Consider the following 18,485-nt stretch of genomic DNA (forward strand, 5'->3'; position numbering starts at 1 on the left):
GAAATAAAATATCCTTCTTTTGAACCGGGAAACATATTTTACAAGACCCTGAGCATGTTAGATGCTGAAATCTCTGTTAGACCCAAACTAAGATGACATCTAATGCAGTCATCTCACCTTTAATTATTTAGGCAGTATTAGGTATTTTTAGGGTTAAGTATGATGGTTTTATCTAACAATCAAACTATAGTGGTTAATTGTAGCCTGACGTGCTGACTTTTGTGAATGTTGTTGCAGGGTTCTCTTACATATCGTATCAAAGTGCCATGAAGAAGGCTTGGATAATTATTTAAGATCCTTCATAAAGGTTTGTGGAGTAAAGCTTTCTTTCTGAGCAGTTTGTCTTATGAGAGAATTTTGTCTTACAGCCCGTTTTCTTTGATTGTAGTATAGCTTCCGACCTGAAAAACCCAGTGCTCCTCAGGCCCAGCTGATACATGAAACTCTGGCTACTACGATGATAGCGGTATTGAAACAGTCTGCAGACTTTTTAGCAATAAACAAACTGCTAAAGGTAAGGGCACGGGACACGGCAGGCAAGAAAAGCAGCCAGAGATATGCTTGTTTGATACCCTCCCATTTCACTTCTAGTCTTTCATCATTTCCTCATGTGACTTTCCTTTTCCTCACCACTTTACCTACACATCCTTTTCCCCCAGGTTCTCCACAGAACCTCCTTCATTCCCTTCACCCTCCCCACCCCATCCTGCCCACAGTCGAATGTGTAATAGAAAGAATTTTGGAGGAGATAGACCTGGGCTAGAATCCTCTATTCACTGCATAATAGTTCTGTGACCTGGAGCCTGTTATTTAGCAGTCCTGAACCTCCACTTCCTCATTTCTAAAATACAAGCAAAGCATTTAACATGTTGTTTCTGGCACATAGTAGGCACTCAAATGGTGGCTCTTATTATTGTCATGTTTTTACTATTCCCGTTAATAGTGGTAGAATTTCAATTTGGGGTATTTTAGGATGTATCTGCTTGAGGCTTCTGTGTACCCTTCAAATTACACTTACACAAACACCTCTGCTACTTGGGCTGGCCCCAGTGTTGTACCAAGGGCAGGGGTTGGGTCCCCCACTGGGTGCAGGCCATAATACGATTCCTTGTCTATAGAGAATTCAGAAGCAGTACTAAAATAAACTAAAAGCTGGTTTGCTCTTATCACCACATGTAGGCGAATCAAAGCAGTGTCAGTGATAAAATACCCCTCCCCACTGAGTTAAACGTTCCCACCAAACAGCCTTAGTACATCACCAGCCAGCCCTAAGGTACACTACTACCTTTTTGCCAACACAATTTGAAGGTATCCTGTGGGACTTGCACAATTGCGATCGCTTTAAAATGTTACTAAAGTTCAGAGACAAAATCCATAGTGATTCGTCCACCTCTGCTAAGCTTCAAGGATGTGGGTAACTGTTAAAGATTGATTTGTATTTATTTGTTTATTTTAGTACTCATGGTTTTTCTTTGAAATTATTGCAAAGTCTATGGCCACATACTTGTTGGAAGAGAATAAAATTAAGGTAAGTAGGCTCAAGAATAATATTTAACATAGACAAAGAAGGCTAATCTTATTCACAGGTAGCTGTGACATGCAAATCCTCTTGTATATTTTAAGGACTCTTAGCCCTTAGCTTTTTCAGTTTTGCTTAAAACAAGCAAACAAACAATGGATGTATTACAAAAATCTGACAGTTCATATGTTTTCAAAGTCTAATCGTCAGAGACTCTTCCACATAGATTGTTTCCTGTGAGGTATTTGCCATGTTAAACGCATTATCTTTGAAGCTTTCCCTTTGTCTTGTGGTTTTAAAGTGTCTATGTCAGAACATTCATTTGGAAGAAGAACAAGTACCAAATAAGAAAGAACCATTCTCTTAGAAAGGTCGAAGGCATGTACAAAGTTACAAACACTTTATGTAATAATACATGTGTTCCTGGCATGTGCTGTATACATTTAGTCATATTTTTAAACTCTTTCGAAGGTACAAAGACATTTTCTTAGCTATAGGAATTGAAAGCTAAGATTTGTGAAGTAAAAAATATTCACCTCATACTTATCATTTTTATCAGAATCTTCACAGAGCAAGTTTACTGAAATTGAGATGCATGGATACATGTATACTTTGTGTGTCAGGAAAAACATGGAATGAAAAATGGATATGTCTGTATCTCAGGAACACGATTCCAAAGTTGGGTCAGAATGACCTACTCTCGTTCATGATTTCAGTCAGTTATGGTATTAGAGGTCCAGATAGTTCCTATAATGACCTAAAGTATACACTGAACTAGCCATGTCATTTTTAAGTTGGGAGAAAAATTAAACTCCAGTGAAAAACACATTTTTATACAGAATGTGTCTGAAAATAAAAACAGCAATTGATTTAGATCTTTTGCAACTCTTTTTTCTATGCCTATTTAATTTAAGCTTCCCAGAGGCCAGAGATTTTCTGAGGCATATCATCATGTCTTACATTCATTGCTTCTTGCAATAATTCCTCACGTGACTATTCGCTATGCAGAGATTCCTGATGAGTCCAGAAACGTCAATTATAGTTTGGCTAGCTTCCTGAAGGTGAGTTAAAGGCAGCCAGAACATGGTAAGGAATTATTCTTCACCAATATGGTCTTTAAAGCCAAAGAAAAAAAATTACCTACTTTCTAGAGACTCGGCTAGGCTGCTGGAGAAACTTTTGACTGGATTAATCCATCAGTTCAGTTAAACAGCCATGTTTGATCCCCCACCCCCAGTGGTTAATTAATTAAATCAGAGGTCCCACATAGGTGGCTTAACCAGAAGGCACGTCTTGCTGGTTTTACATGGTGTTTCTCAAAAATATTAATTTGAATGCCTTTAGGTGGGGCATGTACTTTCTAGGTTGCCACAAACCCCACCACTCCTTAATATACCCCGACTCTCTTTATACATTTAAATAGCTTCTCTGACCCTGTCGGCCTCTGAGTTTGTAACTCTTGAACTAAAGCACAGTCTACACATTGCTAATATAATCACCATCTACTTGTTGCTAATACATGTCAATGAAAGTTGTTGATTTTGGTCAGTGAGACTATTTTGAGAGATATCAGAAACTCCTATATTTATGAAAGATAGCACATTTCTCCTTGCTGTATTTTGTTAGTCTCCATATGTAAGGGGCAATGCTGGAATGCGATTGTTCTAGAAAGTGGGTAATTATAGTATTTGATTTGTTGCAGAGAAGGGGCACGGATTTGTAATGCACTTAGTTTTTACTTCTCTCCACTCCCCATCTTCTCACAGCCTTTCGTCATGTCTCAACCTTATCTTAAGAACCTCATAGTCAATAATCCACCCAAGCAGTTTTAGTATCTCACATACCCTTGTTTTTTTATTAAAAATTCACAACTAGGTTTCAGATCTCCGGAGCATGATTTTCTGATGTAAGACCTCTCTTTACCAGAATTAAAATAAAGTTTTAACACTATTACATGAGCCCTTTTGTGTATTAAAAACCAAACATCCACATATCTTTTTAAAGTAAAGATGAGACTATTTGAAATATAAAATCTCCGTTTCTTCCATGGAGTTTAAACTTAAAGTTTGCTATGTAAATGGAATAGAACGTAGTCGAATTTAATAGCAGTATTTACCTCATTCAAGTCAACAAACGTTTGTCTGTCTTCTATGTGAGAATCCAAAGATGTGAGAGGCTATCTCTGTAATTATATTCAAATACATGTACAAGATCAAGTGTGATGACTGCTATACTGAAAATACAAACAAAATATAATAGGAAACCAAGAAAGGGGAGGGATTAGGACCAGGTAGTATGAACAGAGACTAGAAGAATAGTTCCCCAAGACAGGGTTGAGGGTGTTTCAGGTAGAGGATTCATGAGCAGAGATGAGATACATGCGTTCAAGAATTGTTCGGGGAGGAGCAAGAAAGTCATTGTGCAGAGTTTAGGATGTATGGAGGTAGAGCTGGAAATACCATCTGATGCCAGATGATGAAAGGCCTTGAATGTCAGGCTAAGGGATTTAGATTCTGAGCTATAAGCCATGGAGCTATCTATATACCAAAGATTTTGGAAGAGGTGAGGAAAAAGCCAGAGTCAAGGCAACCAGTTAGAAGACCAGTCTTTCCCCCTTGTCTGCCTGGCAGAGTCCATTCATCTTTTAGGCTCAGCTCTTTCCTAACCTTCCCACACAGGGCTGATCACCCCTTCTGTTGTTTACCCATCCTTTACATACTTCTATAACTTTTTATTGTGCTGTATTTTAATTATTTGTTTGTTTATTTGTCTTGACCATTAGACAAGACTAAAGACCATATCTTATTCACCTTTGTATTTCTCTAGAATGTAATGCATTGTTTCAAACACAGTAGATCCTCAAAATGGTTTTGGATGAACAGATAACTATAAGCCTACCTCATTAATCCAGGTGAGAGGTGATGAGGCAGTGGAAGTTGAAAGGAGAGATGAGAAGTGAGATGCAAATGGCTGATTAATCAAATATTGAGTTCCTTCTATTTCACAGGGTTACTGTAGGTGCCATGGAGAACATAAGAAAAAGAGATCGTTCCTACTGTCCTCTCTAGGTGGAAACAGGAAAATAATAAGGAAAATACAAGCTAGTATAAAGTGTTTAAAGGGCCCTGTAGACCAAGGTGGTGAATGAAAATGGGCTTCATCATTGAAGAACGGGCAGGATTATGTAGAAGCTGTGATTTGCTAGCTAGACCTGGCATGAGCTAGAATTGCTAGCTAGACCTGGCATGAGCAGAGAGGCCCGGAGGCGGGAATGCGCAGTGCATCTTGAGTGGGTAATAAGTAGATGAGCTGTATTGGGAGATAAAACTGGAAAAGTAGGTTGGGACAAGATTGTGAGTGTCCTTGAATGCCAATCTAAGGAGTCTGAAATTATATTAGAGGCAGTAGGGAACTGTTGAAAGCTTTTGGGAAGAAAGGTGACATGATTAGGGCTAGGACTTAGAGATTAATCTGGAAGCGGTTGGATGGAAAGATTAGTGGCAGGAAGACAGGTTTGGAGGATAACTGCAGTTGTGCAGTTGCAAGGTAATGAAAGCCTTAACCAGGAGGGTGATAGCAGGAAAATGTGAACAGCTAGTAGGATTGTCACAGAGGAAGAATGTTTTGTAGGCCAAGGCTTCACAGGACCCAAAGAAAAACTTCACTTTTGGCCTGAAATGTTCACATAGGCAAGCCCCACTAAGCACCCTCCAGTTCACTTTGAGCTTTGAGAGTTAACCAAAATGAGGCAGTATAGCTACTAGATCACATATCAATATATATACATATATATGTTTATATACATATCTGTGTATATATATGTATACATGTATTTGTGCGTGTATATATCTATCTTAGTTTGAAAATTATACAGTTGAGTCCCAATTCCAATGATAAGTCATTTGCCCTTTATCTCTCTTTTTTAAAAAATAATATATTTATTTTATTTATTTATTTTTGGCTGCATTGGGTCTTCATTGCTGCGCTCAGGCTCTCTCTAGTTGCAGTGCGCATGCTTCTCATTGTGGTGGCTTCTCGTCGTGGAGCACGGGCTCTAGGCGCACAGGCTTCAGTAGTTGTGGCACGTGGGCTTAGTTGCTCCGCGGCATGTGGCATCTTCCCGGACCAGGGATCGAACCAGTGTCCCCTGCATTGGCAGGCAGATTCTTAACCATTGTGCCACCAGGGAAGTCCCCCTTTATCTCTTTAAGGTCACCTAAATCTCTGAAAGTTTTTCTATTATCTGTAAAAGTGAGAATGTCACATCCCCTTAATGTGGAAAAAATTTAAAAATTTTTGAATTTTAAAAACTTGACAGACCTTTAGAATTATGTAACTAACTGTTCATTTTGATTTGGTTTCTATAGCGCTGTCTGACGCTAATGGATAGAGGATTTGTTTTCAATTTGATAAATGACTATATATCTGGATTCAGCCCCAAAGATCCTAAGGTAAGTTATAAGGACATAACTGCAGTGGGTGTCAGACATTAGAGTGTGAGAACAATGGTGACATTTATCCTCCTCTGGAGGATTTGGAACTGCTGTTTTCATTTAGGTGCTTTGACTAGAGTTATACCTCAAAGTAGGGAATAATGGATAGTGTTTTGGGGGTCCCCAATACTACCCCGTGTTTGATGGTTCACCAGAATGACTCACAGGACGTACTCATGGCTAAGATTCATTACAGTGACACAAAAAGGATGCTCAGTTCGATCAATAAGGGGAAAAGACATCAAGTGGAGTCCTTGGCAATCTATGTGCAGGCTTCCTGAGTGCCCTCCCTCCTGTGAAGGGTCACGTAGAGCACATCCTCTCTCCAGCAGTGAAAACTGAGCCACATGTGTGCAATATTTCTCCTTAGGGAAGCCCATTTGAGACTCAGGGCTTAGGGGTTTTGTTGGGGGCTAGTTATGCATTTGAGGCTGGTCAGAATTTCCAGAGTCTTGGAAAGGACAGGAAAGCAGGTGTTCACCATAAATCACATGGTTTGCACAGTGCTGAACAGGCTGGCACAGAAGGCACAGTCTTATCATGCAGGAAATGTTTGTTTCAAGATCTAATTTCCCACACCGCAAAACAGAAAATCACAGGCCAATATCTTTGATGAACATAGACGCAAAAATTATTGGGAAACGCAGATCAAAACCGCAATGAGGGGCTTCCCTGGTGGAGCAGTGGTTGAGAGTCCGCCTGCCGATGCAGGGGCCGCGGGTTCGCGCCCCGGTCCGGGAGGATCCCACGTGCCGCGGAGCGGCTGGGCCCGTGAGCCATGGCCGCTGAGCCTGCGCGTCGGGAGCCCGTGCTCCGCGACGGGAGAGGCCACAGCGGTGAGAGGCCCGTGTACCGCAGAAAAAACAAAACAAAACAAAACAAAACAAAACCCACAGTGAGACGTCACCTCATAATCTCTTAGAATGGCTATTATCAAAAAGACAAGAAATAACAAGTGTTAGAGAGGATGTGGAGAAATGGGAACCCTCGTACACTGTTTGTGGGACTGTGAATTGGTGTAGCCACCGTGGGAAACAGTATGGAGAGTCCTCAAAAAATTAAGAATAGAACTACCATAATACGACCCAACTTTTCCACTTCTGGGTATCTATCCAAAGAACATTAAAACGCTAATTCAAAATGATACGCACCCCTATGTTCACTGTGGCATCGTTTACAGTAGCCAAGATATGGAAATAACCTAAATGTCCATCAGTGGATGAATGGATAAAGAAGATGTGGTATATATGTGTGTAAGTGTGTGTGTGTGTCTTTGTATGTGTATATATTATATATAAAATGGAATACTACTGAAGCATAAAAAAAGAATGAAATCCTGCCATTTTACAACGTGGATGGACCTTAAAAGTGTTATGCTAAGTGAAATAAGTCAGATGGAAGGACAAATACCATGTGATTTCACTCACGTGTGGAATCTGAAAAGAGAAATGAACCAAAAAAAACCCCAAGACAAACTCATAGATACAGAGAACAGATTAGTGATTACCAGAGGGGAGGAGGTTGGGGTGGGGCAGATTGGTGAAAGGGGTGTGAACTGTATGCTGATGGATGGCAACTAGACTTGTGGTGATGATCACTTTGTAGTGTATACAGATGTCAAATTATAATGTTGTATACCTGAAACTTATATAATCTTAAAAAAATCCAATTTCCCAAATGCCAGCCAGTGACCAACTGTGCAAGCAGGCCTTTTTAAGGCGAGCAGTCTTGGACCTGCTATGTTAACTCTTTACTGCACAGGTCACATTTTAAGGTATGCCTAAAATACTGAACACTTCCGTTTTGAAAATTAATGCTCTGTATTTAATTATTAAAATAGTAAATGACTACTAAATAGGAGTTCTTGTATAATTTCTTTGTGTTTAGGTCCTGGCCGAATACAAGTTTGAATTTCTGCAAACAGTTTGCAATCACGAACATTACATTCCTCTGAATTTGCCAATGGCATTTGCAAAACCTAAACTTCAGCGAGTTCAAGGTATGTATTTGTGTTTTCCATCATTAGGGATTGTGTTTTCCTTGTTTTGGCTAGCGCTAGTATAGTATAACGTTTTCTAGTTAAACCAGTCAATCTAAAGGTAATGTCAGAATTGTCACTATCTGAAGATAGGTTTGTTAATGGTACTCGGCATTTCCTTCATAGTGTCAGTGGTAGTATTCATAGTATGAAGAAATTAGGTGTGTTACATAGATTGCTGCTTAGACACAGATGTCAGATACCAGTTAAATTGCTCTCTGTAGTACTGTTTGGACTCTTATGTGAGACTGAATTAAGAAAAAAACATATAAATACATTTCTGCTGAATGGAACATCAAAAGAGAAGTATAAAGGCAGAGTAAAATAGTGATATGTATGTATTAAATTGATGAAATGCCTTCAGTTATCTCCATTGCTAGTTTTATTGAATGCTTTGTTGTGTAGCACTATTCTTATGTTACTATGTTTTTTATTTGTCCCTTTTCTTTTCATATATTAATTAGATTTTTTTTCATTTGCGGTGGACCGTTTGACTTCAGTAGGTAGGTTTAACTCGGTTCACTCTAAAGTAGTTTGCTGTCTTTAAAAACAATTGATTTCATGAATGGCTAAGACGGATGGGGGCTTTGTTTGCTTTTTAAATCCTCCCTAGCCAAGACGAGGCTTTAGTTAATGTACCCAGAAAACCTAGGAGGTGGTGTATTTGTTAACTCTTAAAATCAGCTTGAGTGTTGATTGCTAGAAGAATCAACTTTAAAACACCGTCCTCAGAAAACAAGTTTTGGCTCCAGCCAGCATGGGGGCTAGAGGGTAGCTGTTCTTTAAGTGTGTCTCACCTCTGCCAGGCTTGCCTCTCTTCTCTCTGACCCTGCTTAACGACTGCTTGGCCACAGTTTTGGAGGTTGGCTGAAACTACCTGATTGGATTTATTGTAAAGCCGACCCAGATACGGCCACCTGGGTTAGTCCGTACTGGTTCTTGTGCATACAAAGTGGTTGGGGTTCACAAAAGTGCGTGACCAGTGGCAGAAAGAATATCAGCTACCTTGGTCTCTAGGAGGGTAGCTGCTGAGCACCCGTTTCAGTGCTTGAATGCCAGCCAGTGAAAATGGAGAAAAAAATATTTAAAAACCCAAGCACCCCTATTCAACCGCTCCCTTATTAGATTCTGAGCATGTATAGCTCCGATACTTCCCCCAGTATCTATTGATGGCTTGAGGAATTCAGGGAAAAGAAGGGATGAGGATTTAGGATTAAATCTGATTGAGCATTTATTAAGTCCTAACTGAATATATAGCATTATATTAAGTGCTGAAGAGGCCAGAAAAGAAATGGAAAACATATCCTTCAGCTTTATGACCTAACTGAAATTAAAGGGTACGGGAGAGGAAATAAAGATAGTAGAAATTTACCGTAGGAGTTACTAAACTTGGTCACAGTCCCTTCTGATTGTGACCCAATCAGTTTATAAGGCAAGTCCCAACCAGGATAGTAACAGCTGGGATTTAAAATGGACTGAGATCTAAAAGGAAGTGAAAGAAATAGTTCAAAGCGGTAATTTTATGAAATAAAAGATTTGTATTCGTGTGATGAATTTGAGTGAGATGAGGCTGTTTTTCTTACTGTTCTTGTACCCCTTTGTATTGGGGCCAATATATAACATTTACTAAAACAGTCAATAGTTAATACTGTTACAGTGATTCAGTTGTCTAGTTTCTCTTCCTTTTCCTACTTTACAGATATAAACAGATAAGTGAATCAAGTATTGCTGTAGAGAATTACTCCAATTTGTAGTTGTAACTAAATCTCTTCAGATATGAAGAAATGTGTTAAAACATTGCCAAATACAGTATTCTTTCATTCTAGGTTTTATCCTAAGATTTCTAAGATTTGAAAAGCATCTCGAAAAACAAAGACTTCTAGGGACTATCTTACCGACTGAAATTATCATTAAGGCTATCATCTAGCCCCAATGATGAGTGCTCGTATCTTGTAAAATTTTGCATGCTTATTCTATATGATAAAAGAATTGTTCATATTTGTTAATAATAACAATATAGTTCTTGCTAGCATGGTCACATATGACTAAGTAATAAATATAGTGCTTTAATGTTAAAGTAATTTTTGAATATTTTTACAAACGGGTTTTAAATTTCATTATACTGCAGATTCAAATCTTGAATACAGTTTATCAGATGAGTATTGCAAGCATCACTTCTTGGTTGGTCTACTTCTGAGGGAAACCTCCACTGCTCTTCAAGACAATTATGAGATCAGATATACAGCTATCTCTGTCATAAAGAATCTTTTGATAAAACATGCATTTGACACTCGATACCAGCACAAGGTAAGGATGTTCGTATCATCATCAGTATCACGTTAGTTAGTTTCTAGGAAGATTTTATGTTCAAGGTGAAGTTTTCAGTAAGGAACATAACGGGAGGTTTGATGAAGTTATTTTTACAAATACGTTTTGTTTCCGTTTCAAATGATTAGGTTTTAAAAATACTGTTCAGATAACTGTTGAAGAAGAACACTGGTTTTTCAAATCATGTCTAAAGAACAGCACAACTGCTTCATGATTTGTTACATAAACTAGAATTTGTTTAAAAAATCATATATAGCCATGTGCACTCTTTCAAATACACACCTTAATATATATCCTTAAATATACCTCCCTAAATAAATGTTATTATTGATTATTAAGTGATTAATAATGACACATTAAGTATATCCAGTATAAAAGATGTAATATGAAGTTTTTCTTCTTACTGAAAAAATGTAGGTGCGGCTGTAAACCTTACATATATTACACACTGTCTGTGTGTGAAGGCCACAGCTGCAGTTGCTTTTTGCTGCACCTTTAACTTAATATATGGGGATGGAGGGTATATTCAAATCTTATTAACATTATACCCTATGGGCTTCAAAAAGTAGATGGCAAACTGTATGGATTTAGGATAACCTAACTTACCTGGCTCAAGGTAACATATTGTTTCATAATTAAGAATTCGTCCCTTTGTTTTACATTCAAATTTAAATAAAATTATCATGTCATTTATTATTGTAATTACTTGGGAAAGCTGACTTGGAAATGGATTTTATTCTTTTTCTACAGTATTCCCATTTGTCCTTAAAAAACAGAAAATGCCTGCCAGCTACATCCAATTATATTTCTTTAATTATGAAGATTTGTTTTACTTACAAATTTTGCTAGTTTTCTTCATATAATTCTATCCTAAAGTAGATTTAAACTCTTTAGCTTTCAGATGTTATTACTTACTGCAGTTTGCATTGTTTTTTCCACATTATAATTATAATAACATACTCCCATTTAGTGTGGTTTGCTCTATTATGTGCCACTTTGTGTGTGTGTGTGAATGTTGATATTAACGTAAGTTAACTGGTATAATATATCTAAATGAAAAGACATCTTAAAGTCATCCATTCCAACCAAGCTTTGTGAAAGCTTTAAAAATGCCAGTTACCAGTGGGCTCTGTTTGTACCTAGTAGTAGCGGAGGAAAATGTCTTTAGCCATGATTTCAAAGAATTTGTGGGAAAAGTACAAAATGAAGTTCCTGTTCTTAAAGCAGGAAGTTGTATTTTTTCCCCTGCCTCCTCAGATGAAAGTGAAGGAATATCGGATTTCACTAGTGTCTTACCTAGAGGTAGAATTTTAAATATTTTATATCACATATGTGCACATTATTTACTTTTTAAAATTCTGAGAGCAGTATATGTACTCACATGCACACACACACATCACTGTTGTTATCTGTAAATAACACTCTGCCTCTTTGAGTGTTTGAGGTTTTAGACTATGGGAGACATTGAGATGCCAGCTTCATTACCCTTTCAGTAATTTCTAAAGCCCTTTCTTTGTTCAAAATCTTCTGACAGGTTTTAAGTGTGTATAGGATTCTCCCCAGTAAAACTTTGCTTCATGGACCTGCTTCATTCCCTTTCTCTGTTTGGTCCAAAGACCTCACAGGTGGCCTGAGTAAGAGGTCAATTGTCAAATATTGATACATTCACTTAAAACGTGTTCACCATTAATGATGATGCCAAGATGAGGGCAGAGAGGGGAGCTTTAAGCCCCTATAATTTCCATTGGGTCCCCCAAAGTGACCCCAAATAAAAATACAGTCGAGAAAAAAATTCTTCCTGTGGAAAGGCTGCTTTGAGACTAGATCTCCTAGTCACCGCCACCCCCCATTCGAACCGTGTTGCCTTCCTCAGCCTCTCCTCTAATGAAATTATGGAGCTATCACTGGTCCCTATTATGTGCTACTCAAAAACTGCTTTGGGGGAGCCCTCCTAATACCATGAGACATCTTTTCTACTCAGAAGAAGAATATCCAACATTTAACATTTATTCTGGGGTCTGTATTAGTTCCTGTACCCACTACAAGTGATGTTGACACCTAAGAACTGCAATTTCTGCTTAGACTGTGGGCAGATTTTTTTTCCTTTTTTTTTTTTTTTACGGTAATCTTACACACATGGTAAAAAAAAGAATCAAAATGCCTCTCTCCCATTCCTTACCTCCATGCCTCAATTCATCTCTCCAGAAGCAACTACTGTTATCAGTTTCTTATATAAACTTCTATTTTATGCATGCACAAGCCAATATGCTATATATATGTATATATATAAATATATAATAGAAACCATTATGCATTTTTCTTTTGTCACTTAACAATATAGCCTGAAGATTTGATCTACTGTATTTTAAAAAAATCTGCATAGTATTCCATCATATGGATATACCTTATTCTATTTATCTAAACTGTCTTCTGTTAATAGATTCTTAGATGGTTTTCTGTCTTTTGTGCAGACAAAACTTTTAATATAGTTGCCCTGACTGCATGCTTTCCTGTGTTCCTGTTTACCTGAGAAAGGTGTAGTATCTCCTTCCCTAGTGATCACTCACTATCAGAACTAAAATGAATTCCCATCTAGAAGCTATAATACTAATAATAGTAGCTAAAATTTATTGAGGACTTACTATATGCCAGGCACTGTATTAAACATTAGCTTACATGAATTAATGTCACTATTATTATCCCCATCTTACTAAAGAGAAAACTGGTTAAGTGACTTGATCACAATCAAGTAACTAGTAACAGGAGAGCTGGAATTCATGTGTCTAAAATTCAAAATCTGTGCTCTTAACCACTAGACTATACTGCCTCTCAAATCTTAAGTGGGACCCTGGAAAATTAGAGAACTGCCGAGAAAGGGTGATGATGATGGTGGAAACTCTTGAAATCAAAGCCATGTGAAGAATAAAGGAAAAGTAGTAACAGCTATTTAGCCTCGTGAAGAGTGAATTAAGACAATTTGTGGTAATTGTCTCCAAATATTTAAAGGGTTGCCATGTAAAGTGGAAGTGGACTATACCTAGCAGATAGAACTTATACCTAGCAGGTGGAACTTACAAACTGCTAAAGGATTTTTCTAACAGAACCTCTGAAAGGGCTGGAGTGTTTAAGAAGTTTAAAAACTAACCATCTGTCAAGGATGCAGGTGAGGGCTGTTCCTGCCTTGAGCAGGAAATTGAACTAGATCAGTGGTTCTCAAACCTCAGTGCACTTCAGCGCCATCTGGGGCAGATTCCTGGGACCCAGCCCAGACCTACTGAACCAGAATCTCCTAGTGATAGAGACTATTACTGATTAGGGTTGTGTATTAGAAGTAGGTCTGTTAAGAGTTCCTGAAACTCATAAAAGAGGAAGTACAAATGGACAATTAGCATATGAAAAATTGTTCAATTTCAAGAATAAATGCAACTATGAGACACCATTGATCTGTATTCTATAGGTTAACCATTGTACCCTAGAGGCCTTATCTAAGTCTACAGACAAACCTCCCAGAGTCCTAAAATACGGAGGGCAACTCTTGTGCCATCACAACCACTGGTTTGGCTGATTTGAATGTATGTACATATCTGGTGAGGAATGTCTATAGCTGAGAAAAGCAATGAATAAATTTGTATAAGAGGTACCACATTCATTAAGATGACCAGTGGCCAGCTTCGCTTGCATATTTACAAATATATATCAATCTCCCAAGTTGCATAATTGATGTAGGGGGCCAAGATCACATTATTTTAATTGCAGCTTTACTCAAAGCAAAGACGTATTTCTTGAATGAATACAGTAATTCACCCTTTTTTTTTTTTTTTTTTTTTTTACTTCTTCCATCTATTCATTCATTCAGCTAATGTATATTGACCATATCCTGTGTGCCCAGGCACTGGGGGTGAAGCAGTGAACAAGACAGACAGGCTCCCTGCTCTCATCAAACTCAGCCCTCTCTGGAGTTAAAGAGCAGGACTAATATGATCTGCTATTAAAAAAAATAAACTTTTGCCTATTATGTAGTGATGTTTGAGGGATGTGCTCCGACTCTATATCGTATATAAATTCAAATACCAACAAAGTGGTGTGGCAGTTAGTTTTGAGACTATGAGTATAAATAGACTCATGCTTCACTAATTTGTTACGGATATTAGCTTGCTCTTAGTGTTTAAACGGATAGATGGAGCCAACTCTATTTGTAATATAGGCATATTATATATCTATTAAGCTTTTGATAATTATTTTTCAGAACCAACAAGCCAAAATAGCACAATTGTACCTCCCATTTGTTGGCCTGCTTTTGGAAAATATACAGCGATTAGCAGGTCGAGATACCTTGTATTCTTGTGCAGCCATGCCTAATTCTGTAAGTAGTAATGTGTTTCTGTTGGCATTTTATCCTGTTTTATTGACTGTATTCGGAATTAGGGTCATACGCTGTATGGTCTCAATAGTGCACCTTTTACCACATTTTAAATTTATACTTTTTGCTGGAGCAGTGCTTCTCAAATCGTAATGTGCATATGGATCACCTGGGGAATGAAGACAGAGATTCTAATGTAGTAGCCCTGGGGTGGTGCTTGAGATTATGCGTTTCAAACAGGCTCTTGGCTTTTTCTCGGCTAAGGACCACACTTTGAGTAACGAGGTCCAAGAGAACACCAAGAATCCTCTGTGCTCAGTGTTTTCTTTTTAAGATTTGCTGCTGTTACACGCGTTCATATATTTATTCAATCGGAAAACTGAACAAAACATTCACTTTGCAAAATGTCAGGCACCAGGGATTAAACTGTATTCCTTTGCTTCTGCCTCTCTTTGACAGCCTCCTTTCAGCACTTCCTGGTGAGTGGCTTTTAACTCATCACAGTTGGTCTGTGCTTTTTTCTTCCCTTAGAATCTTAGAGTTGAAAGGAACTTTGGAGGTGATCAGTCTCCCACTTGGCCAAACAACCTTTTGCCATAGTAGTAATTAAAACTTTCCTTCTCACATTAGACCTACAAGATTTTCTATCCACTGGTCCTAGTTTTGCCTTCTAGTGATGCATAGAACACATCCATTTCTACCTCCACGTGACACCCCTTCACACATGTCCCTTCTAAATTTTTCTCCAGGCCAGATATCTCCACTTCATCATTGGTTGTTTCAAACCCTTTACATCGCTTGGTTGGAGTCTTCTGGACATGCTCCGTTTTACCAACTGCCATTTTAAAATGTGGTGTATACTTTACAGTCTGTCCGGTGGGACTAATGACTCCCGCCCCACCCCCACTCCATGTTCTGTCTGGCCCAAGATCACCTTCACATGTTCAGTAGCCAAGTCACATTGTTGGGTGGCAGGTGAAACTGTGTCCTTTACAGCTTCCTTTGGAAATTCCCCATAATAAATGTCCGTCGGTTTGTCAAGCCTACCCTGGGTTCCTGAGGAAGCTGCTTTTTAAGCCTCGCTTGATTGTCTGTAGCCCCCAGTTATGTAAGTCAGCTGAATGTGGACGCTCTATCACCTACCTGGGTGTCAAGCAAGCCTTTCTTCACAAACACAGTCACTCATGCTTATGCTTACTCCACAGCATTTGACAGTGACATCTGGAAATATTTTACTTATCTGCTCTTTCTTTTGCAACTCAAGATCTTGTAGGGCCACTGGTCACACCTCTCCTTCTAGTATTGCCCTTGCCTCAAGGAGGAGGATGGAGCCATGTTTAGATCACACCAGTTGCAGCTTTTACCAGCCACCTAGAGTTGTGTCACTTTGCCAGAGGTCATGGTTGTAACAGTGTACCAGGATCCATTTTTAAAAGAGATGTCCCCTAAATACCAATACTGATATGTGATTTAGACTTTCACAGTGAGCACTGTTTAAAATTAGGGTACCATCTCATTGTTAATTCCGATTTCTTATCCTAGTGTACAAATGTATTTAAATGACAGAGGTATCACACTGTGTTACAGGCATCCAGAGATGAGTTTGCATGTGGCTTCGCTTCACCTACAAGTAGAGGGAGTCTGAGCACTGACAAAGACACCGGTAATTAAAAGTCCTTTAAGGATCATACGTGGCATGGCTGTTTAGAAATGTACCCTATACCTCTCTGTATTTCTGAAATATTTCATAATAAAAACTCTACATAGCACAATCTCTACTAAAGTTTAATTAAAATCTGACTCACACTTGCAGCCACATTTCTTTGCTTAGGTTTCCTTGTCTCAGCTTGTATAAAATTTAGCTTAGTGTACTAAGAAAATAAAGGATAATGAGAAAAACACTGGTTTCCAATCCTCTGTCTCCAGTCCTGGACAAGACACTTCCTTTTTCTGGGCCAAACTTTCCTTATCTATAAAATTATCTAATTGTTTGCCTTTATTTTATGACTTGCAAGGAATTTCTTGTAGTTTCATACATGTTAAAGCGTTTCAAGGAAAAAAAACTGCTTACCCTTTATTTGGCTTCTTGCAGTGTCTTGATGTAATATATAAACTTCACATTTTAGATGACCAAGATCTATTTCCTAAAATATGTCTTTACTTAAATTAACCCAGTGCTTAGTTTTAAAAATATTTTTGACAGTTCCTCCTGTTGCTAACAAGGACTTGGCTTTTTTCCAGCTTATGGGTCTTTTCCAAATGGACATGGAATTAAGAGGGAAGATTCGAGAGGTTCCCTCATCCCAGAAGGAGCGACAGGATTTCCAGATCACGGCAGCACTGGTGAAAATGTAAGAACCTAAATATATAGGATAACCCTAGTGATGTGTTAAGCTACAGCAGTCTTTCTTTTTATGCAAATAGGGTTCTCTCTACTCTCCTGTAGTCTGTACTGGATCTGTAAAAAGCGTCCCATAATTCTTGGATGTTGTAGCAGTTCCTTCCTATCCTGGCAGCTGCTACTTGGATATTTTAAAACTGTTTATAGAGGATAAGGCATTCATCTTTAAGAGTTCTAACTCTGAATACCTCCTTTAACCCTAGCACACTGTAAACCTGTTCTAGAGAGGGAAGGTTCAAGTTTAAAATGCCTGATGTACCTTGTCACTTAAATCAGTCCCTGGCAGGATTCAGCTTTTTATTCTTTTGTAATAGAGTAATGACATTAACATGGGAGAAGAAAAATTAGGTCCCCAAATTGATGATCTCAGCATCCCAGAATCACTTAATCACAATATATTCTCTAACTCTTCCATCAAATTATTTCAAGCCTAACATTAAAGTTTGGGATATGTCTGCCTTGAGACAGAGAAACCTCACTTTAGACCAGTAAAGCCTTGTCACGCTGCTACGTAAAATCAGAGAATCGTATAAAATTAGAGTTAGAAGGGTCCATAAAAATAATAAATTCCAGCTCTCAATTTACAAATTAAAACTGGGACTGTGACTTAGGACAACCACACAACTATGGCAGGGCCAGGCCTGAACCCAGGTTTTCTAATTCCGGCACTTTTTCTCCTAGATCATGGCATTCTTAGGGTGCATCTGGGGGACTTTATGAAAATGGATAGCTGAGCCTCATCCGCAGAATTTCTGTTTCCGTCAGTCTGGGGGCTTGCTCATTTGTATTTCTAAGTTCCCTGGTGATGCTGATGCTGCTGGTTGGGAACCACCCCTTGAGAACCACTGGACTATATACTCCATTGAGTCTTTGCATAGTTAGTAATTTAATCATAAAGGTTCTTATTTCACACCATTTAGAATTAAGACAACAGACACTGTCATAGGTAAGGCACATAAAGGACAAAGAGGTAAAATGACTTGCCAGCAGTCACACAGCTAGCAAGCGTTCAGAACCTAGATGTTTTGCTCCAAGTAGAAGTTCTTGGTGAATCCTACATTAGTAAATATATATCCCCAGCCCAGGTTAGCTCAGCTGAAAGTATTGGTTTCTAACAAGGGTACATTCGTTAGGAGATTGTTATTGCTGTATTCATACAAATCCCCAAATAAGTCAGATCTTGTCATGCTTAACTGATATTTTAACAAAAGTCACTAAATCACTACTTTGTAGAGGCTCTAATTTTGAAGTATTACTGGGTCCTCCTTAGTAAAATTGTCTTGTAATGTCATTAAGCCCATATATATATATATATATATATATATATATTTTTTTTTTTTTTTTTT

The 18,485-nt window shown here is 38.3% G+C and overlaps 1 protein-coding gene across 5 annotated transcripts in view; it reads left to right on the plus strand.

Moving 5' to 3' along the window:
* Positions 1–18,485, plus strand: part of DOCK11 (dedicator of cytokinesis 11) — a 188,736-nt gene that overhangs the window by 113,416 nt on the left and 56,835 nt on the right. For 2 of the 5 annotated variants that reach the window (XM_024128107.3, XM_024128113.3), the window contains exons 20-30: positions 238–307; positions 389–514; positions 1,457–1,528; positions 2,434–2,580; positions 5,887–5,970; positions 7,900–8,011; positions 8,515–8,553; positions 10,179–10,357; positions 14,625–14,741; positions 16,326–16,401; positions 16,980–17,089. In XM_024128107.3, coding sequence (XP_023983875.2) covers positions 238–307; positions 389–514; positions 1,457–1,528; positions 2,434–2,580; positions 5,887–5,970; positions 7,900–8,011; positions 8,515–8,553; positions 10,179–10,357; positions 14,625–14,741; positions 16,326–16,401; positions 16,980–17,089 — 1,132 coding nt within the window. The remainder of the gene's footprint in view (positions 1–237; positions 308–388; positions 515–1,456; positions 1,529–2,433; positions 2,581–5,886; positions 5,971–7,899; positions 8,012–8,514; positions 8,554–10,178; positions 10,358–14,624; positions 14,742–16,325; positions 16,402–16,979; positions 17,090–18,485) is intronic. The other 3 variants (XM_024128108.2, XM_055081656.1, XM_055081657.1) reach the window with 3 other exon arrangements.

Source organism: Physeter macrocephalus, chromosome 21 (genome assembly GCF_002837175.3).
Source record: "Physeter macrocephalus isolate SW-GA chromosome 21, ASM283717v5, whole genome shotgun sequence".
Taxonomy (NCBI): domain Eukaryota; kingdom Metazoa; phylum Chordata; class Mammalia; order Artiodactyla; family Physeteridae; genus Physeter; species Physeter macrocephalus.